At 40.6% G+C, this 22,928-nt stretch overlaps 1 protein-coding gene across 1 annotated transcript; it reads right to left on the minus strand.

Moving 5' to 3' along the window:
• Positions 1-9,551: 9,551 nt before the first annotated feature.
• Positions 9,552-22,860, minus strand: LOC131682314 (tudor and KH domain-containing protein homolog). Its single transcript, XM_058963705.1, has 4 exons — positions 22,650-22,860; positions 11,685-12,152; positions 10,842-11,621; positions 9,552-10,779 (listed from the first exon to the last, which is right to left on the minus strand). Exons 2-4 carry the CDS (start codon positions 12,118-12,120, stop codon positions 10,121-10,123), a joined length of 1,875 nt encoding a protein of 624 aa, XP_058819688.1. The 5' UTR covers positions 12,121-12,152; positions 22,650-22,860; the 3' UTR covers positions 9,552-10,120.
• Positions 22,861-22,928: the final 68 nt, after the last annotated feature.

Genomic DNA, 22,928 nt, shown 5'->3' on the forward strand with positions numbered 1-22,928 from the left:
TTGAATAGGAGTAAATAAATCGATTGCCTTGTGACAGTCTCTTATATGGTGATGAAATGGTTTTGGTTGAATGAATCTAGTGTTATGCAACAAATCAATTTGCACTTTCCAGTTGCGTTTATGTTAACTTATCGAATAGCAAGATAAATCTTTTTCTTTCATGATTTCATAAGGCAATCACAAAATTAAAAAAATCACCCACTTCTCCCCTCAAAATCGTGGAAAAATATCAAGGGCAGATATTTGTTTTTAGTAACCAAATTAAAAAAATGGTCCGGTTTTTATAAAACAACTTTCATAAAATTTTACGTTTCATTCTATCGTCTATCGGGGTTTGATTCGTGATTTGCCATCCTATACAGCCGTTCTACGCATAATGTATATAGGGAATGAACATGGGACAAATAAGGTTATAACGGCAGTATAAGACATATCTGGCTTTTTTTATTTGACCTTTCTCGGACGTCCGAACAAAACGCATTTGAAATTAATTTCCGTAATGGCAATTTGAATTCAAATCAAACTCCTGGCGATTTATACTACGACCTGCTCTAATTCCTCGTGAATGGTGAATGGAGAACAGTGAGTCTAGTTAGGGTACATCCATAAATGACGTAGCATTTTTTGAGTGATTCGACCACCCCCTGCCCCCATTATAGCATTCTGTCACAAAGCTCTAAATACCCCCTGGTAATTACGTAGCTTAACGCTAACCCTCTCCCCACCCCTGTCGAAGAGGGTCAATTAAGGTTGTCTGACGAATTCTTGATGATCACATCATTAGCGTTTCTTCATTAGAGCCGACAGACAGCCTTAGTTTATTATAGGATTAGGGAATATGTTTAATGTGATCAATAATGTCTTTAGCTTCAGATAGTTGATGTTCGGGCCGGATGGAAATTGAGGATTTGATGAAAGAGATCTCCTATGAGACGGTCGACCGACGGCGTCGAAATGCCGGAAGAGATGAACAGTGCTAAGCGAGTTTTACAAGAGGGAATGAGACACCTACTACCATTCAAAATGAAATCTGTAAGTAGCACTAACAAACGTCTAATTTCAGGAACTGTACGAGATGGCGCTGGGCCTGTGGCCTTCGACTGGCATGGTCCATTCTCATTGGTTCGGAAGTCTTCTTGGCTGGTTGGTAGATATGTGCTCCTACTTGCAAGTTGATCTATTCACTTGGATGGGGCACATGTGGATCCTGCTGGTAGTCGACTCTTTTGATCTTGGGTATGAGGCTAGTTCAGGAAAGGAGCGCAGGACTGGCACCTAAGAGAGAGTTAATTAATCAGGATTTGTTCTCATGATTATTTAACTCGACCAAGCACCGGCTCTTAAAAATGGGAATCCCTATACACATGGGACAATTATGCTTCTAGCGGCAGTTTATAGGCAGAGGTTCTTTTTGTGAAACCCTAGAATTTTTCCATTCGCCTAGATAGTAATGATAATAGAAAAAATTGAGGATTTGCCTTATCCATACTGAAATGAATACGTATATTGATTAGAACAGGGATAATCGAATTCTGTTATAAGACAGAGATGAAACAGTACAGTTGTAGGAAAAAGTAATCGCGAGTGAGGACCAATACTGCTAGTATGTTTACCGTATCAATCAATAGTCGATTGATCCGCTTCGGACCTAGGAGATAAAAAGGAAAGTAAGAAGAGACAGAAGTGGATTCAATGCGAAATTTTCCAATGCGCCGTGGACCCCAAGGCGATGGTAGGATGATTTTTCATACGATTGCACAGACTACATGACACGACGTTGCACGCTCTCAACTTGTGCCAAATAGTAGTTATGTATGTATGTAAGCATGTAAGTTCGTATATATGCCTGTATGTATGGATGTGTATATGATCAATGTATCCCTGAGCAATAAGGAAGGATTGCCTCTGAGCCGCCAAAACGCTCATGGGAAGCCGGGTGCGCGGTCATAGGTGTGGCCATAAAGCACTGCACACACTGTCAAGTGCAACGGTGAGACGGTAGTTGTACAGCCAATGCACATAGGTTGCAGAAATAGGTAATTGAGACAGCCCGATAACACACTGATAAATAACAAAAGAATAACAATAACAATGACCTGTTTTAGTTTCTCGCAGCGCCTAATACCGCGTTTTTTCTAAAACTTATTATTATAGCACCAGTTTCATTGCGTTGTGTTCGTTCTTCTATTTTCAGTAAATTTAAGGCTATACTGCATTTAATTAATTCTCTCGGGTAAGAATTGTTAGGTATTAATCGAATTCGCAATATTTTTATTTATTTTGGGGCTTTTTATTGATAGACAAATTGTCACGGAAAACGACCTTCGCCATACTAATACCAGTGTAATACCGTGGCAGAATTTTAGTTATGATGGCTCCCAAAAACGAATACTGTACCATCTGGAGCAACTATACAAAGCAGTGGATAGCATGACGAAAGGATGATCTATGCGCTGCGTCCCGTTCTATGAAGTTCTATCCGCGATAAAATCAAACAGCAATATTCGAATTCTACATCACGAGCACCGCCCATAATCAGGCTCGAAGATGAAGATTGCATGGCCGAATGGTTGATTGAAATACATCAAATTACCCAAGAATAAAAATCCACTCAAAGCTGGAATTTCTGGACCTCGACGGGTCACTGGTTACAGTGCGCAGTAAGCTACTGGCTTCCAGGAAAATTAGCTGATGGAAATTCAAAATCATATGACACATCAGAAAGTGGATGATTTTAATAGCAGTGGTTCCTCCGGTGTGTATCTGGGCAGCGCTGAGGATACATGTACATGTACAAAACAGCTCCCTATTGATACCAATACAGGTGCTAGTACAGACACAGATGCAAAAGAGGTGTTCTCTAGATGCACAGCTATTATTCAGAGGGTTCGACGAAACCGAGGTGATAAATTTTTAACTGTGCATTTTTATAATCTTATAAGATCTATTCTTTCCAGAATCACTTGTCGAAACGACACTATTACATCTGTTTCATCGTTTAGTCGAGCATCTGAACGTATTGAGTGAGGTGTTTTGCCCTCTATAAATGTTACAGAAAGCTAAATCAAAACCACCCTCGGTCGAAACTAGTGTTATTTACGATGAGTACCTGGAAAATATTGAGAACATTGAAATGATTGAGTTAAAGGAAAAGGAAAGAAAGAAAACTAAACGACAAATCAAGTGAGAACTCCAAGCTGACAAAGAGCTGATAGGAAATCAATTCTGCAAGTTTTCACTCAAATTCCATTATTTATACCAGTAATTAGTTCATTTTATGGTACACGGCATTAGGAACAGGCTTTCTGGAGCATAACTCATGATGCCAAAATGAGGAGAGGTATCAACATTCTGAGGAGGACTTCAGACACCTCTCCAATAGCAGAAAAAACTCTTCTTCCACTCAACAAGCAAACTCATCATCAGAGGTGATGACTTGTTCAATGATTAGAGAATGTTATGTTCATCACACAGGAAAGGCGAGAGCGCAAAACTGATTGAAGATGGGTTTGAATCCCTCTTCCAAAATGCTGAGAGTGTGGAGCGCGAGTGTGATTGTTTCCCTCTCTTGTTTAATGGAATTTCGTTGAGCAAGAGAGGAACTCTCTTATTTTTCGGGTCCTCACACACAACGGTAGAGATGCTCCCGTTGCATCATTCTTTTCTACCTCATCTTGAGGGAGGGATATTAGCCCTCATTGTGTGTTGAAGTGTTTATAACAAGTCTGTATAAATGTCATCGCACAAATTTAGACCGCCCGAGGATAGCGAACGTGAACATATGTTGAAGTCTTCTGTGCTCACGGTGCACGATGTCGTGAACAGAACAGCTGCAGCGGCGAAGAACTGTCAGTTTACACTTTATAAACTTTGTTACTGGGTTTTCATAGCCGAACGTTCACCGTGAAGAGCGTTGATATTTATATTCTCCACCTCATATCGAATCTATGGCTACATTTATAAGTTATCAGTTTCCTTAGTACTGCCAATTCGTATGCGGTGAAAAATTCACTATGCTAATTTTCTCCTCAATGCTATGTTTAAGGGAGGCGTTCGGGGTAGTGGGTAAAAAAATCAACTTCTTGTTTATTCGCTTAATTGTATTGAACCTCTAGAATAGTCTCCCGCAATCTCGGTGGCCACGCTGAACTTCTTTTGTTTTAAACAGTTATGCGTATTTACTGTGATACACGCAGATTTCAATTTACCGGCAAAATCAAAAGCGTTTTTCTCGAAATCGCATTTTTAAAACTGCCGGACACGATACGGATTCAAAAGATTGACTGTATTTTTTATGATAGTGTAGCCAGTCGGCGAACCACGGAAAACTCAATAAAAAAATTTCTCCACGTTATTTTTAAGAAAAGTGCGCAAACATAAGATTTTTCGGTTTTTATAATACCAGTTTCCGAAATTTAAAACTTTTTGCTGGATTTGGATACCACCACTCCTAAATAAGGTATTGGCACTTAAGTCAAAAACCAAAAAGTTGAATTATTAGTTTAATTCGAACGGTGGGTTCGCTCTCGTCATACCTCTGTTCACTGGGCAAGGGACCAGAAATCGACAGTCTTCGCTAGCTCTGTCACCCACCGAAGTACGATGGGTAATGACTAAAAATTAGACATCAGACGATAATAAAACCCCGGGCCTTGGTATCTAGCGGAGAAATTAAATAGATCAAATGTGTTGGGGTGGTCAGCTGCCATTGTGTGTGATTTTCGCTTTGCAGACAGGGTATGATCACCGTCGCCAGAGGTATAATCATGTTTTGCCTTTCTTATATAAAGAAAGGCTGTTTTCTGGGATATCATCATACCCAGGGATAGCATAAGGGTTAGTGCATTGGGCTGGAGTCTCAAAAGTTGCGAGTTCGAATCTCGCCTCTGGGGGAATTTTGTCACATGATTGCTTGCTCTGAAAACCGACTTTTTAACGGAGGCCTGGAGGGCCGAGTGACATATACCATTCGATTCAGTTCGTTGATTTCGGCAAATTCCTGTGTGTATATGTATGTGTGTGTATGTGCGTCTGTTTGTTTGTACGTGACCACAATCTCTTTGCTCAGAGATGGCTGAACTTATTTTCATAAACTTAGCTCCAAATGAAAGGTGCAACGTTCCCATAGGCTGCTATTGAATTTCCAATGGATCCGACTTCCGGTTCCGGAATTACAGGGTGATGAGTACGATCACGCAGAAAATGTCGATTTTAACAAATTGTGCAATGAATGCATAAAGGTGATTTTTTTTTCCAAAATGTGACCACAAGTGCTCCGATTTGTAGTATTAGGTCACTAACAGCCATTCAAAGTCTCTTTGGCCACGGAGGAAGTATCCAAATGCAGAATAACAGTCACATCGGTTTCTCGGAGGGGAAACTTCATCCCGATCCGACTCCCGGTTCCGGAGTTACGGGTTGTGGCGTGTCGTCACAAAGCAAATTCCGATTCAAACCGATACTCCGATGAATGCAAAAAAGGTAAAAATTTCGCTAAAATGTCTCTCAAAGAACCTTAATTTGCAGTTCTAGGTCACCGACGCACAGTGGGACGGAATCAAAAAAAGCCGGACATTGATATTTGTGACGAAACTATTGGTTATGGCACTTTGATGTCTTCGGAAAGGTTTCTTCATTTTTTAAGTAGTTTAATATAATGTTGGAAAATTTTTATTTAAGGGGGTATATACGCAGATAAAAAAATAACTTTGCAAGTTGTTGCCAAATTTGATAGTCATGTATGGAAAGTTTGTAGACGAAATGATTTTATGAAACTTTGTTGAAGTAGCGAAATGGCTATCTGTTAAGCGAAAAAAGTTATTGGATGAAATTGAAGTACATGTCGGAATACCCCCTTAAAAAGTGTTTTTTCATTGTAACTTTTTTATTTGATTTTTTACAGTTTCTCGATGTTCTAGAAAGTTGTTGATGCTTTCAAAACACACCTTTTTGCGAAATAGACCAACTCGCTATCTCTTCGTTTTTAGGGTGTATGTCTGTTTTTTTGGTTTTTCTGGGCTAACTTTAAGGGGCTATGGTTTGTAGAGTAGCAGGTAGTAGCAGCTAAATTTATTTTTTTGATGTTCAGCAAGAAATATCCTATTAATACATATATAATTCATAGCGGGATCTTATAGGATTCTTGGAATAATGCGGGGTAATATATACTAGGGTTTCAATAAATTATTGGTAATATGAAGCATGAAAAATAAATTATAATGCGAAATTAATAAACATTTGAAATATTATAGTTCATTCCATATATTCCGACATTCAAAGTTAATTTTTTTGTTATTAACATGCTCATAAGTCATCAGTGTCCTGCCAATTATCTTCTTCGTCATTGGATGAACAAGGTAATAATATAAACGAGTATATTAAGCAACGAAATACCTTATATTATATATGTATCAATACGATATTTCTTGCTGAACATCAAAAAATAAATTTAGCTGCTACTACTTGCTACTCTACAAACCATAGCCCCTTAAAGTTAGCCCAGAAAAACTAAAAAAACAGACATACACCCTAAAAACGAAAAGATAGCGAGTTGGTCTATTTCGCAAAAAGGTGTGTTTTGAAAGCATCAACAACTTTCTAGAACATCGAGAAACTGTAAAAAATCAAATAAAAAAGTTACAATGAAAAAACACTTTTTAAGGGGGTATTCCGACATGTAATTCAATTTCATCCAATAACTTTTTTCGCTTAACAGATAGCCATTTTGCTACTTCAACAAAGTTTCATAAAATCATTTCGTCTACAAACTTTCCATACATGACTATCAATTTTGGCAACAACTTGCAAAGTTATTTTTTTATCTGCGTATATACCCCCTTAAATACAAATTTTCCAACATTATATTAAACTACTTAAAAAATGAAGAAAACTTTCCGAAGACATCAAAGTGCCATAACCAATAGTTTCGTCGCAAATATCAATGTCCGGCTTTATTTGATTCCGTCCCACTGTGGGACGGCCAACCAAACTTTCGTTGACTACATTGACCACCATAGAAGGTTCCAGAAGTGCCCGGGAAAAGCTGCCATCTTTCAAAATTAACAAACTCACATCAGTTTCTCGGAAATGGTTGGACCGATTCTCACAAACTTAGTCTCAAATGATAGCTATATTATCCCACATATGTCTATAAAATTTCGTACGGATCGCTTATATGGTTCCGGAAATATAGACTAAACCGTCCTGATACATATGAAATTCCCAAACTCAATTTTTTTTTACAAATTCGTATTTTTGATACCAAACATCTTTAAAATTCATGAAACGTCGAGATTTTATGTATTCTCGAAAAAAAAAACAAATTTCATAAAAATCGACTTTTTGGGACTTTGCCGATTTTGCACCTTTTTGCCTTTCTCAATGTTTCAATTTAATATTGCCGTGGCTGGTGTTTCTTTTACAACATTTTAAAACTCGAATAATGATTTCTTTTCTTGTATATACTTGTCATGTCGTGTATAATGAAAATGTAATATATACATTTGAAAGTTTTTAATGAATATGAACAACTCAAAAATTCTCCTGTTCATGATTGAGAAAGGTATAATTGCACCGCTAGGTGAATTAAAACAGGTTTTTTGTTGTCAACTCACCATTTGCAACCCGGTGATCCCGAGATCCTGATTGAACTTCTCATACACGGTAGTGAGTAGCTGCACCAAATAAACCACTGCATTATTCTGAGAATATGGGTGGGCCAAGTATTGCCGGCTAGTTGACTGGATGGACTCATTTGACCCATCTTCGCTAATTACAGGGGGATATCATTCCTGAACTCGGCATACAAAATACTGTCGCGTATCCTGTTTACAAGACTGAGGGGTCCTTCGTCGGCGAATACCAGGCTGGTTTTCGTGAGGGTCGATCAACGATGTTCAATCAGATGTTCAGCCTGCGGATGACAAATTCCGGGAGTACAACTTGCAGATCCACCATCTGTTCATTGATTTTAAGGCGCGGTACGACTCAGTGAAAAGAAATGAGCTGTGCAGATTATGTCAGAACATGGTTTTCCGGTGAAACTGATTAGACTGATACGTGCGACGTTGGATGGTTCAAAATCAAGTATTCGGATTGCAGATGAGATCTCAACCTAATTTGTGAGTCCTTTGATGGGCTGAAGCAAGGCTTTCAAATTTGCTGTTCAATATTGCTCTTGAAGGGGCTATCAGGTCGCATATACTCCTTGATTTTGCGGGCGATATTGATGTAATTGGAATCGATCGTAGAGCAGTGAAAGAGGCCTTCATGCCCTTTAAGAGGGAGACAGCGAGAATAGGCTTAGTCATCAACTCAGCCAAGACAAAGTACATGGTCGCAGGTAAAGATAGAGAGCCAGGTCTAGTGGTGTTGGTTCTGAGGTAATGCTTGATGGTGACGTGTTTGAAGTGGTCGAATAATTCGTTTATCTTGGTGCACTTGTGATTTGCGACAACAATGTTTCACGTGATGTAAAAACCTAACCTCAACGTAATCAGCTTAGCTCCTGCAACTTGCAAACGTCTACAAAATACAAGACCGTGACCCTCCATGTTGCTCTTTATGGTATGAAGTGTGGACGTTGAGGGAGGCAGATAGGAAAGCATTCGGAGTCTTCGAGCGTAAAGTGCTGCGGACAATACTCGGCGGGCTATGCGAAAATGGAGTGTGGTGCAGACGCGTGAATCATGAGTTGTACTGCCCATCAAAGCATAAGAGTCCTGTATGAATTTTTGCTGAAAATGAGTTATCTGTTGGATTGTAATCTGCATCACCACTAAACCACAATGCACAAATAAGATTACCAGGTTTGTTTTGAAAATATCGAAAAAATACATAACCATAGTTGTCCCATCCATAAGACCCAATGAAAATGTAAATCTTGAACAGCGTTTTTCTCGGTTTGCTGTTTTTCAATATGGGACTCTTATACTTTTATGGGCAGTGTACTAAGTATACAAAACTGCGGAAATTTGTCAAACAGATAAAATACGGCAGACTGCAATAGGCTGGTCATGTGGCACGAATGTCGGAAGAAACAATTGCAAAAACCATATTCAGCAGGGAGCCAGGAAGAGGACGCCGACTTTTTGAGAGGCCACGAACACGTTGGCTATATGCAATGGAAGAGGAACTGAGATCCCTGTACGTGCGGAAGGAAGCCGCCCAAGACCGACAAAGATGGAGCTCTACGATACGCCCTGAATTGGCGAGATGACTGTTGCCTACAAGGTGTCAAGGTATCAGGTACACTGTTTATTTATTTGTCAGAAGTCAGTAAAATCTGTCGATATTTTGTCAAACGTCGGTCTTATGCCTATAACAACTCACTGGACATTCGGTTCATGTTGATCATTTTTTTTCTCTTGGTCAAATATTTGACGCAGTGTACTGGCGACTTCAGTGCTTGGCGTGTTTGAGTGAATAACGATGCGCTCAATACCTAAACGCAGGTGCGGTTGACCGCTTCGGACATTACCGGTTGTATGGAGTTGATGAAGATGTAAGCGCAATGAGCATGTTTAGCGGGTAGGGGTATAATAAAACTACTATTTTTACACGCAAAACAGCAAGATTGTCTATTTACTTTGACACTTTAGCGTCCATGTTTTATGTTACACAGATTTATATACAATTTTATAGCTTTGAAATACTGTGCATCAAAGGTTAAGGCATTGCATGCCTGTCGTTTATTTTTCGAAAAAAATTCTCATTCGTAAAAAAATTATTATAGAAACGCCGTTAACGTCTAAGCCAAAATTTTCAAAAATAGATTCCAACGTTTTATCTAGTAAAAACTTGTGTAACATTTCAGTTTATGCTAGAAATGTTTTAAATAAAGAAGCATTTAGTAACAAGGAAGATCTCTGTTTTTTTGCTCCAAATGTAATCAAGTTTTCTAATTAATCTAATTTGAAACATAATTCCACAGATAATCTGTGATAGAACCTTTTTAGCTGCTTCTACTTAATCACTTAGTACATAAGATGAGAACAAACTGTATTATCTGATTTTAATGTTTAATTGATAGGAATAATTTAAATTAACAAGATTGCTACTTTCATTTCAGGTAGCTAAACTGTCGTTCTATAGTGTTTAGATCATTGTTTGATGGTGCATTTTATTTCACAAACTCATTACAATCAAGGGAGTGCAGCCCATTACTGTTGATCGTGTCATTGTTTCGACTATTCGTCGTAACACTATTTGAACTATCATTTTTTAAACATAGACTCGTATTTTCTGCCTGCAGAATGTTATTAAAAGCAATATCTTTTTTGATTGCATCGCTGGAGTCTGCAAGGCAGCTACTTGTTGGTTCGGTTTGGTTGGCACTGCCATCTTCAGACTTTTCATGTTCTGTGGAACTCGTTGCTGTGAACTCGGGTAATACCGTGCTGAACGAATCGGTTGAGGTTGGTTCCTCATTGGCACTTTGCTGCAGTGTCTTTCTGCTGATATTAATCGTTGATACGATGGACGAGATTGAGCCTGTGGTTGACTCCGATGATAGATCATTAAGTCTCTCAAAACTGGATGTCTGCGAACCTCCGTCGAGTCGTAGAACGTGGCTTCGATTTAGATCACCAAAATTCATTGTTGTCTTTGCGTGACCCTCGTTGACCAGCTCCAGGGCGATATTGATGTCGGCACCGTCCGGAGTAGTGTCGTACAGCTCTACCCCAGGAATGGGCGAACCCTCACGTCCCTCACGAGCCCCGCGGTGGCCTTTGTTTTTGTAAGTTGATATACGCGAAAGAAGTTTTTTCCATTGAGCCACTGAAAAAGAAGAAACTTTATTTATTGTTGAATTAAGCCACGAAATGGCGGATGATGTTCACCATGGGTGAGCTCCTCGAATCGGCTAATAGCCGTTGGTTCCCATTGATCTTCGCCAGTAGTTGACGTGACTGTATTGTTCGGTTCCACTTGTGCAAGGAAACATTCAATCGCTTGGAATCGGAGCGCTAAGAAATCCGGCCGTAGTTCGTATACTTCCGATGGCTGAATATACTGGTTATCGCCATAGTCGACGAAGTACAAATCTAGAACAATTTCCCCGGGCTTGAACTCATTCGGCAAAATAGCGACTATTTCAGCACGGTACCATTTACTGTCTGCATTGTACTCCGCCGCAACAATTTGACCGAGGTACGGCTTACGAATCTGGTGAAGCTCGCGGCTTTCCTGCTGATTGTAGTATTCGGTCATAGCTTCCACCAGAATATCCAGTTCAGTTGACTGCGGTCCAATAAGCTGAAGATAGAATCGACTGGGTGAAACAACCGCGGACACGAATACCTCTAGTTGACCGGAGGAGTTCGTTGTTTTGAGCTTCTCAACCGTCGGTGGAAGCACTTCTCGGGGAGTTGGAGTAGCAGTAACGCTACCCGGAGGTGTGCGAATGCGAGGCTCCCTACGAATTTCCAAATGTTCCTGGCTTCGTCTGAGATCGGTGTCATCTTTTACTTTTTGGTCGATCAGTGACTTCGCAACGCTGATTTGATTCTCAGTCCCAGTTATCATAATGCGACGACTTTCGCCGAGAGTGCGAGTCCCTTCGATCCACACCTTCGCCATAGATTTACGACAGATTTCTTGCAGCGCATCGCCACACCTTCCTGAAAATGTGCAATAATAAGGGCATTAATTCTGCAATAGGTTTTGATTGTACTGAAACCTACCTAAAATTTTTCCACACGCAGTTTGCGGTACTAATACTTCTTCGGTGAATATAATCTGGCGAGTAGCTTCTTTCATGATTAATTCTTCCGCTTCTCGTATTCCAGTTTCGGTTCCTCGAATTTCACAGACTTGGTGCAGCTCATCCTTTTCTCGGAAAGTGATCTCCGTTCTCGTACTGTTTTGAATGTGTTGTAAGGTACAACTCTTTCGCCCAATCACCAGTGGTACAATTTTGTTCGATAATGTTATCTCTATTACCTTAATTTCCTCCCTACTCATCATTCGCATCAGTTTGGCGATTTTGGAGAATCCGTCTTCGCTGGATGCATCGTCGACGGGATCTTTCTTCTTCTTTAAAAATGCATATACACAAGCACCGCCAACGCTCAAGAGCGATAGACCAAGTATAATGGGAATCGTTGCAGGCGTTTTCATGTTTTGTTCGATTATGTTTTAGGGGGCTGAAACTGGTAAAGGACTTTCGTTTGAAATGATTCAATAATATCATCAGGTTCAAACAAAGATGTTTGGAGATAATGTCTTGGGTCTATATTGAATTGTGGAGACTCGAGATTTCAGAAGAGATAAAAATGGTAGAAACTCACGCAGGTTCGCTACACAACATCCTGCCCTACATTTGTTGAAAAATAATGTTAATTCGGGAGTTTTTCGCAGGTTGGCATGGGTGATAATCTTATACTTGGTACCTAAGTGCGAGGTTTGAAGTGCTGTATACTATTTTTATAAATTTTCTTCCGTACCAAAAAACTCGCATCATGAGCCTCCTGGTCATTGACACTTAAAGACAGCGGGGTAAACAAAAAAGAAATCTAGAGCAGAGATATTGGCAAGAAATCAATTGAAAGGATAACAGCTAGAGTAAGTTCTAAAACAATACCGAAACAATCTGCTACTGACCATAGACATTTGACATCAAACGCGGAGTTTCTTGCCCTTCCATATTTTATTGAAATTTTAAATATTGTATATGTTCGACAAAAAATGTGCCTAATATTTTGAATGGAATTCTGTAAGTTTCTTTTGCATAAGTTATGAAAAGAAATTCTAGTGAAAATTGGTGACTGAATTCGGCATCTATCGGTTAGCTCGTTGTGGAGGCTTGGTCTACCGCCGAGGATTACATCGAGTAGATCGCAACGAAGCGAAGAATTAAATGTCTCACTTGTATCGTGACCAAACTGAGAGCTAATTGGTCCATGAAACGGACATTGGTACGGCGAGAAATTCCGCCACCGGGGCACTTTCAGTCGGAGTAGGATAGTTTCACCGCCTGGCAGCTAAATGGTTCAAGGAAACGGGTATCAGGGTTGGAAGAAATTCCGCTGCCGGAGAGCTCTCAATCGGATTAAGGTGAGTTTAACGCCGGGGACTATCTGAGTAGCTCGCGAAAGATATGGGAACTAAATGGCTCAACGAAACCGGAGCTAAATGGCTCATGGTAACAGGAGCGAAATGAATCACTGAATCGATAGCTAAATAGCTCACGAAAAGCTAAACGACCCACAGAAAACAGCAGTAACTTACCGCTGAGTAATATCTGAGTGAAGCTTGTGGCTAAAAGGCTTAAGTACGCAGAGGATCTATATAGTGTAATAGTCTGTAGTTCTTCACTGAAGGTGAACATGGCCTGGAAAGTATGAGAGAAGTATACCCAAAGCAACCACCAGGCGAGTCGCTACTACATCGGCCAAGGATTCTGCTGTAGCACGAAGAACGACGACCGGCGAGCGAAAGTGGAAGTCCTCTTCGTTGAGGCACTTCAGCCGGACAGCGAGACCGAGAACGTTGATGCAGCTGATCTAACAAGAATGATCGAGATGCCGTCCAACCCCTCAATCCGGATGAAATACCAAACGTGGCGCTGAAAGCTGTGATCCTGGTATATCCGGACATGTTCAGGAAGGTTCTGCAGAAGTGTTTAGATTGAGCAGCCTGTGATGCTGCTAAAGCCAGAGAAGTTACGGGGCGATCCAGCCTCGTACAGACCTGTATGTCTGCTGGATACACTCAGAAAACTCTGAAAACTAATCAACGACCGGTTCAGCTTCAACAGCCACGTCGAACACACCTGCGAAAAATCAGTGATGGCAACGAACGCAATAGCGAGGATCATACCAAACGTCGACGGTCAGGACGTTCTAGCTGATGGCCGTACGAGTCGCGAGCGCGTATAGAACAATATAGTCGGAAGCAGTTTGCGATATCGATGGAGAGCAATCACCACCGGAAAACTCTCTGCCGGGGAAGGCTAGATAAACCGCTGGGGATTAGTCGAGTAGACTGCAAGAGAGCACCGAGTATGGGTCGTCGGGGCGCCAGCGAACCGGACGTCACGCTTCACCTACAATCGCCGGACTGACGAGACAGCACCAGTTACGGGTCATCGGGGCACCAGCGAACCGAACGCCTTGCTCCACCGGACTGACCTCGGAACCTGGCCGGTTGGATGGGTTTCGGGAGATAGGTCCATCCTTGGGGACTAGATCGAGTAGTTCGCGAACAAGTCGAGAGCTCAACGAAGAAGTGGTACAAAATGGCACAAGAAGGGAGTCAAAAGTCTAAACGAGTTGCGGTGCTCGTGTGGATGATTGAAAACTAGTAGTGTGTCGAGGAGGGGTAATCCCAAGTAACAAATGAAGTTTTATAGCATGCTACAAGTGCAATCTAAGTTTTATGAGGGGCTATAAAACTACCATAAAACCACAATTGTTACTAGGGATGTAACCCTATTCAAGGAACAAACTACTATCAGAATATATTGGCTCAAATGGCACGTTTCCCGTACATAGTCGGGGATTTGGGCCTTGCCGTGTGTTTTCATCATTTCCTGAGCGGAAGGAAAGGACAAGGAGGTGTGGGGAAATAGAATTGGAACGGTGGTAAAAATAATAGCACAAAACAAAAATAAACAACAGGTAAGTTAAACTCACAAGTAGTTCAACTTGCCTGCGAATAAGCCTAAAGCTCTTCACCACATTGGATAAGAAACTTTAGTATGTCTCTGAATTTCAGTCGTCCAAACATGGTTTCGTCTATATAAGGACGGCTGAAGACTCGAAATCGCATTTGCGCTACCGCTGGACAGTTGCATATCAGATGATATGAGGTTCCGTAGTCGGATTCACAAAGATCACATGAAAAAGACTCAGCGCGTTGAATAGTTGCCATGTGATAATTGAGTTTGCAGTGGCCGGTTAAAGCCCTGGTCAGCTTGCCGCAGTGGAGCTTCGAAAAATGTAAGAGATTTTTCGAAACCACTGGGCATGGTTGTTCTAGAAACGCCTTTGTTTGGCGACACGTTTGTAGATTTCTCCAATAATTGCTCGGACGAAGCTCAGGACCGTATTTTTTCCCTTATCCAACTTGTCGAAATTGGCAGCGCGGGCTCAGGACCAACGAAGTCAATCGCTGAACCTGATCTGGCCAATTCGTCAGCCCATTCATTTCCAGTAAAACCGCAATGTCCGGGCCCCCAGACAAGGTAGATAGTGTTGACAATGCTTAGTTCTTCGATTTGGGTTCGGCACGCGATCACTAGTTTGGACCGGGATTTGTCTGAGCTAAGGGCCTTGATTGCAGCCTGACTATCGGAGCAGAAGTTTATAACTCTGCCGGACAAACTCAGTTGAAGGGCCGATTGCACCCCGCACATAATCGCAAAGATTTCTGCTTGGAATACAGTACAGTATCTACCTAGTGAGTGAGATTGTTCCAATCTCATTTCACGACAGTAGACACCAGCACCAGCACGTCCCTCCATCAGAGAACCGTCAGTGTAACAGTCCACTTGCGTTTGTTGTTGTCTTTCCATAAAGCCAGTCTGTATGCACATGATAGTGCTTCTTGTTTGAGGTGTATGTGTAATGGTTTGATATTTAGAAGTGCCTCAAGAGCAGCAGTCGGAGTCGTGGTGAAAGCACCAGTCAACGCCATGAGCGCCATTCCTTGCAGATGGTTTAGCTTTGACTGTACTGTCACCACCTCTCCCCTCTGCCACCACACAAGGCATCCGTATGACAGTATTGGACGTACAATTGTCGTGTAAATCCAATAGATGTATTTAGGTTTTAGACCCCAGGTCTTTCCAAAAGTTCGTCTGCACTGCCCGAAGGCCATGCACGCTTTCTTGACTCTGAACTCAATGTGAGCAGACCAATTCAGTTTGGAATCCAATATAACGTATTTGACTTGATCTGCACACAGTAGCTCAGAATCAAAGAACTGCAAGGGACGACCCCGGTTGTTATTCGCTTCTTCGTGAAAAGAACCATTGAAGTTTTGCTTAGGTTAACTGATAGTTTATCTTGTCGACACCACTGTTCGACAGCTCTTAATGCCTGTTGCATTAAGTCAAAGATTGTTCCGATGAAAAATCCAGTAATTAGTATTTGGTAATCGTCAGCAAACCCGTAGGTTGGAAATTCAAGCTCATTGAGTTTCTTCAAAAAGCCGTCAGCTACTAAGTTCCATAACAAAGGTGACAGAACGCCGCCCTGAGGACAACCGCAAATACTCAACTTCCGTATCTCAGCCTGTCACAGTGACGAGCAGAGTATGCGGTTACTAAGCATTGCGTTTATCCAACCCGAGATACATGCAGGTATCCCATGACCGCGCGTCGCTTCCAGAATAGACTGGAAGGACACATTGTCAAAAGCACCCTCAATATCTAGGAATACACCCAAGCTAGATTGCTTGAGCGAGAAGGCTTTCTCAATGTTGTAAACAACATCGTGAAGCAGAGTTATCGTGGATTTCCCACACTGATATGCATGTTGCATTTTGTGCAGTGGATATTCAACTAAACTAACGTTCCTGATGTGATAATCGATTATCCGTTCCAAAGCTTTCAGAAGAAAAGAACTTAAGCTGATAGGCCTAAAACTCTTGGCTTCTTCAAGACATGTTTAAGAATATCAAATCCCTTTTGCAGTAGCACGGGAAGTATTCCATCTTTTCCGGATGATTTGTATGGAGCAAAGCTGTCAACTGCCCACTTGACCGATTCAGTGGAAACCAATGTGCGTGCTAACGCCCACGAGTCCGAATCACCAGAATGAGATCTGTGAACATTGTTCAACTCCGGATCGATACAACCTGGAAAGTGTGTGTCGAAGAGACAATTAAGAACATCTTTTTCGTCCGTCACATAAACACCATCTCTGGTTTTTAAGGAGTTCATCTGAAAATCATTCGATTTGGAGAGAATTTTATTTAATCTGCTAGCCTCGTTCAGACTAGAGACATTAGTGCATAGGCTTTGCCAGCCAGCCCGTTCTGCGGATCTAAGACATTTCTTATATGCACTACGAGCTGACCTGAAAGCCCTGGAGTCATCACGCTGACGCCGGTTCCAAGCTCTTCTCATAACTTTCTTCATTCATTCAAGCTCAGCCCTCCACCAAGGGGTTCCCCTAGTCGTTTTAACAGTATGAAGTGGACAAGCTTCTTCGTAGGATGCTAATATGAATGAGTTTGTCGTATCCACGACGTCATCTAAGTCGTCTAGTTGACTAATTGTTGGAAAATATCCATGAAATTTAGTCGCCAAGTTTTCCAAAAAGAGGTCCCAGTTTGTAGATTTAGGATTACGATATGTAACCACATTGAAGGTGACATCAAAATGACCGAAAAATATATATTTATGATTGGATAGAGACGGTTCAGTTTCATTTGGAACCTGTCGATTTCCCAGTTCATGCAAAATTCTATCAGAGCAAAGTGTTATGTCTAACACCTCCTCCCTTCCAGACCTCGCAAAAGTTGGTCGGTTTCCCACATTCAGAATATGGAGATTTGTACTACTTATGTACTCCATCAGTTCAGAGCCTCTCAGATTGATGTCTGAGCTGCCCCAAATGATGTGATGAGCATTCGCATCACTGCCGATAATGAGCGGAAGCCCATTTCTGCTACAATATGATACAACGCTTTTGAAATCATCAGAAGAAGATGATTCGTTATGCGGTAGGTATGCTGAACAATATATATATTTTTTGTCTACGTTTCCGACAGTCAGTGTAACTGTGACAACACAGATATCGCGAGTTGTGAGCTCCGATATGAGACACGCGTCAATAGCCTTATTTGCAAGAATGCAAGCACGAGGCATTTCACGTGGGTTAGTCATGGCTGTCTTGTTGTAAGCAATGAAGGCAGTGTTAAGTAACTTTCCAAAATAGAAGTTTCCTTTGTGGAAGTACGGTTCTTGAACCAATGCTATGGAAGCTTTACCTTCCTGCAGGAGTCGAGATAAATTCATAGTTGCTGTACGTTTATGTTGGAGATTGATTTGTGCTATTCTAACCATTGTTGATTAGAGAACTGTACATTTCATCTCCAACATAAATTGCACGACAACTAGAGGACACCAAGCGAGTTGGGATGTTAACGCATATAGTGAGCCATATCAGGTTTAAATGGGACATGATCGTTTGATTCCCACGATTTGCGAATAAAATAATGGTCCACTGTGTCAGAGATTCGCATAAAACAGTAAGGGCAAAACCCAAAATGCTCCGTGCGCGACTGGCATATTTTAGACTTTCCAGTCATTAAGTCCTCGGCACGGAACTACACCTTGACTTAGGGTCTCCTCTGTCGAGGAGGGGTGCCCAAGTAAAAATTGAAGTTTTATAGCATGCTACAAGTGCAATCTAAGTTTTTTGAGTGGCTATAAAACTACCATAAAACCATAATTGTTACTAGGGATGTAACCCTATTCAAGGAACAAACTACTAAGTACTTGGATTAGAGTGTGTGCTATGCACATAGAAAAAAACCCGTCCTCAAAGTAATGCCGTAAGGTAGTCCAGGGAAGGAAACAGATTCCTTGCAAGAGTAGTTGCTGTGGCGTGTCTGATGGCTGCCCAAGCCAGTTCCCTGAGTTGTTGGTTTTTGTACATTTTGTTCCTGCTCGGGTGTTTTAGAACATTTTTTCTGCTCTCTAAAATAACATATGTACATACATTTATTGTATTCATATACACAAAATTGACATATCCCCCCCCCCTCTCCCGAAAAAAATTCTTACTACACTACGATGAATGCATCGATCGAATGAACAATTGACAATAACCACCAACTAGCAGCAACATATGCACAACTATTACCAAGCCAGTGAAGGCACACTACCAGGGTGGTTGTGAAGATAAGTCGGCGTCTCGGAAATAACACGAATGAGTAACACAAAGTCGGAGAAAAACGGGATATCGCTATTTGGGGAATCGCCGGAAACTATCAGAGTAGATCAAGACGAAGTTGGAAGCTAAATGGTCAATACGGCGGAAAGCCTCCATTTGTAATAAATAAAGGACAAACACGAAATTATTCCAACACGGCTGTAAAAAATGTTGTACTCAGAAGCAATATCCAGAATTTTAGTTTTTAGGGGCCGTACACAAATGACGTAGCTTTTTTTTGGCGTTTTTCGACCCCTCCCTCCCCTCTCGTAGCATTTTGTCACAAAACTCTAACCTCCCCCTTGTAAATAACGTAGCATTTCTGACCCCCTCCCACACCTTCCCAACGCGACCGGTGGATGAAAAAAAATTAAATATGTTTTACAATTATTTTAAACACATGTATTTACAAAATGTTTGATGGCTTTTATCTACATTTTCATTTTAATAGTAAATTGCGAACAAAATAAGCCCATTTTATGTCAAATATCGCGTTAATAATTTTGTTTTGAATTTTATATGTCATGGAACATGAACAAAAGATCTCTCAGTTCACGATGCTGCAGCTGCCCATGATTCTAAGAAGCATATATTCAACAAAATTACTAAATTTTGTTTGGATGAATCCGAAGAGAAAACCTAATTCAGCTAACAAACAAAGTCTACTAGTTAGCAAGATTAGCTAACTAATGTAGCAAGTTAAATCCGCATACACGCAAACTTACCACATTAAAAATTTCATGAAAAGTAACTTGTGTGAATTTAAATTTATTTCTCTTGGGAATGGAGGAACGTCAAATTGTTTTTTCTAATCAATGGGTTTTAATTCCCGTAAAAAAAATTAATGCTACGTCGCGCAACTTCTGACCCTACCCTCCCCCTCGTCACACTTCGTCACAAATTTAGTATACCCCCCTACCCCCCAAAATGCTGCGTCATTTTTGCATGGCCCCTTATCCGTTCTAGCAATACATACTGTGAACTATCAAATAAAAGAACTACGAAAGTAAAACAACTGGAAAATCCGCAATTCATGAAGTTTAGCTTAGCTTAGTTGACCGTCCGTGAGTTTCCCGTGATTGATGAAAGCCTGTTAAAATTGCATATTGAACCAATTGTATGGTACTTGGGAGTAGTACATCATTCTCAACGTGCAACCTAAAGAGACTAAGATTATAGAATGATCAATAACGTAGATGGCCACGCCTATGCAGGACAATTTTGGGATGGGAAGGAATGTTAGCTCACCATTTGTGTCTATTATGACCGAGGAATTCTCTGCATCATCCACAAGTGTCGCAGGATAGGATTCAGTATTGCGACCTCCAGTAGGAATATGAATGCCGTTCGAATATGCATTTTAATCGTTACATAAAAGGATAAAGCTATGTGGAATATAATAGAGGTATCTATTCATCTATAGACAATATGATCTTAGCAATATGTACGACAGTCTCTCGCGATCAATTTCCGATAATTCGAAGCGAGCAACTCCGAACAGCCGGCCATCGGGAGTATTGCTTCTTATTAAGACTTCAATGATCATTTCCAAAGATTGCAGTACAAAGCAAGCGTACAAAAAGTATAAAAGATATCCCAAAAGAATGTGAAGAAATTCACTGCGAAATGTTAATGACAAGTTGGCATCTCCACTCTCCCTATCAAACACGTTTCCATAATTGGGTTAAATGCCAAAATTGCAAACGACATGTTTATTATGCGTAATAAATATAATAAACACAACGACAAGGGTTTTTGATTCATCGACGGCCCAGAAGAAGAATGAATGGGAGAAAAGTACTACTGGCAAAGACCGACTACCATATGAGTAGTTTAAACTCGAAAGAGTGACGCAGAGTACTGCACTGGATGATTTTAAAGAAAGGACCAGGAGTGCGATTTTACGAAGTTTTAGCTTCCGATGGGCCTATATTTTCTGACAAAGTGAAGGTCTGGAGTGTTTAAATGTTTACCACTATTTAGGAAAGTAGTACAAAGCGTGTCAGTGTCAGACCTTCATGAGACCTCAAGAAGTCACTTTTGGAAGTATTCGTCAATGTGGATTTGTCGGTACACGGTTTCAGATTTAATAAAAAAAACGCATATTTTGACACATCTACAGATCGCTTGCCACACAAAAACATTTTGTATAATTCGACAGCTTCATCTTAGGCCAACTCAAACAATTTCCTACTTGATAGATTCTAAATTTCGCTTGGCACACAAAAAACTATTTCTGTGATTCGACAGCTTCATCTTAGGCCAATTCAGAAAATACTTTTTTAAATACGGTTTTTAAATCAATGCTTTGAAAGTTATACCTTGACGTGGAAGTGTCGGTATATTAATATATGCTGTTACTTAGTGAAGAATCAGGCTTCATCCTTTACGGCTACTGTACAACCGCCAGAAGAAATCTAAAACGTTGGTGCACAAACGGGGATAGTGAATCAGAAAAGGCGACTATATGTCAGTGATTCACTCAATATAGAATGAACAGAGGCTATGATGAAAAACCTTAAGGTCCGTGCAGGTTAAGCCTTCGATACGGATCTCTACCTTGATCTAGGAACTCCTAGCATGTTGTTAGTCGTCTCTTACGATATGGGAGCAGATTCCCAGTGGTTCTATTCTTGGCTGAAATAATGCAAAAAAATTTAGTCCTCCGAATGCCACACGGCTTCAGAAAAGCCGAAACTCATGAAATAAAAAATATCTTTTAATGTAAATTTTCGTATAATAACAGTTTCTTGAGCATTCCAGTCCCCGCCAAACTTTAATTTAAACATTTTTTTTTGTAAAATGTGTATGAATGTATATGTATAATCATGACAAACTATTACAAGAGATGTGAAAGATGTAACAATTTTAAAAGAATGGAGGAAACTAAAGAAATAACTGTTATAAATCTGCTGACATTTTGAAGTTAGTAATTTCATCCCGTGGACTAAATCAATGCGTTTTGTCTCCATAGACAATTTAGTCCTCTTTGTGTGAGCTTATTTGCATCCAGATGTATTTCAAAAGAGATACACACCATTTCTTCAAAAATACACTGGTTGTGTGCTGATGCTATTAGGGACTCTAGCAGTCAAGCGGCCAATTTAGCTTCAAATTTTAATCGTTATTTGAACATCTTGACTGACCTTGGAGCTAGAATGTACATGATCTCTAAAATTAGATTTATGACATAAGAAGCGCACTGTTGTGTAGTTCGATCCCATTGACAGATCAGGTAGAACAAGCAAAGCGAAAGAAATCAATATCCGATCTCGCTGCGTTCAGCTTGATTATGCAATGATTGAATTTCGCTTCCTTACACCGAGCACATTGCCTGCACCATCATTAGGATTAGCACGCAATGTTTGTTTATGTTTTGAATGCGCTTTGTGCTCCAGGTAGCACAACGTCATACATTATTGATTTTTTCTTGTTTCTACGACTTTTTTACCCTCAAAATAGAAAGCTCTGCGGTGCGGATTTGTTATTATGATAAATTGGTCATGTACTACAAACACTTCGCGTATCTTATCGATGTAGTTGAGCCAAATCGGAATTATCTTGGTTTGAATTTCGATGACGACAACCTGATGCTTGACCCTGAATCGGTTCAATCCTTTTCTTGCACACAGTCGACTATCGGCCACATTTCTTCACATTCTACACATTGACCAGCTCTAGCAACCAATAATAAAAAACCTATCTCCAACTAGCTTTATCATGAAGTCTCCAGTGTAGTGTAATTTTTGAATCGATATTTACTTGGTGCGGAATAGATTAAAGCACTTATTTTAGATATTTTTCGCACTTTTTCACACGATTACATTGCGACTAATCTTCTTTCACTGTCAGCTGCTCGCATCCGTATATGCGCTAATGTCCGAACATGCCGCTACAAACACCGCCGCGAATCAAACGGGGTGAGAGAACTACAAACGCGACTAGTAGGCTAGCAGGTACCGGTTTGGGTTTGCCATGAGTTCATATATACGCCATACACGCGAGCATGCTTTTCGCAAGCGATTTAGTGGGAGCAGAGGA

The sequence above is a fragment of the Topomyia yanbarensis genome, chromosome 2, assembly GCF_030247195.1.
Source record: "Topomyia yanbarensis strain Yona2022 chromosome 2, ASM3024719v1, whole genome shotgun sequence".
In the NCBI taxonomy this organism is placed as follows: Eukaryota; Metazoa; Arthropoda; class Insecta; order Diptera; family Culicidae; genus Topomyia; species Topomyia yanbarensis.

Bases quoted from the DNA above. Each gene is read 5' to 3' on its own strand.
- LOC131682314 (XM_058963705.1), bottom strand. From the start codon at position 12,120: ATGAAAACGCCTGCAACGATTCCCATTATACTTGGTCTATCGCTCTTG. The intron at 11,622-11,684 runs GTAGGTTTCAGT...GCACATTTTCAG, and splicing joins TGCGTGTGGAAAAATTTTAG to GAAGGTGTGGCGATGCGCTG. The intron at 10,780-10,841 runs GTGAACATCATC...CTTCTTTTTCAG, and splicing joins ATTCGAGGAGCTCACCCATG to TGGCTCAATGGAAAAAACTT.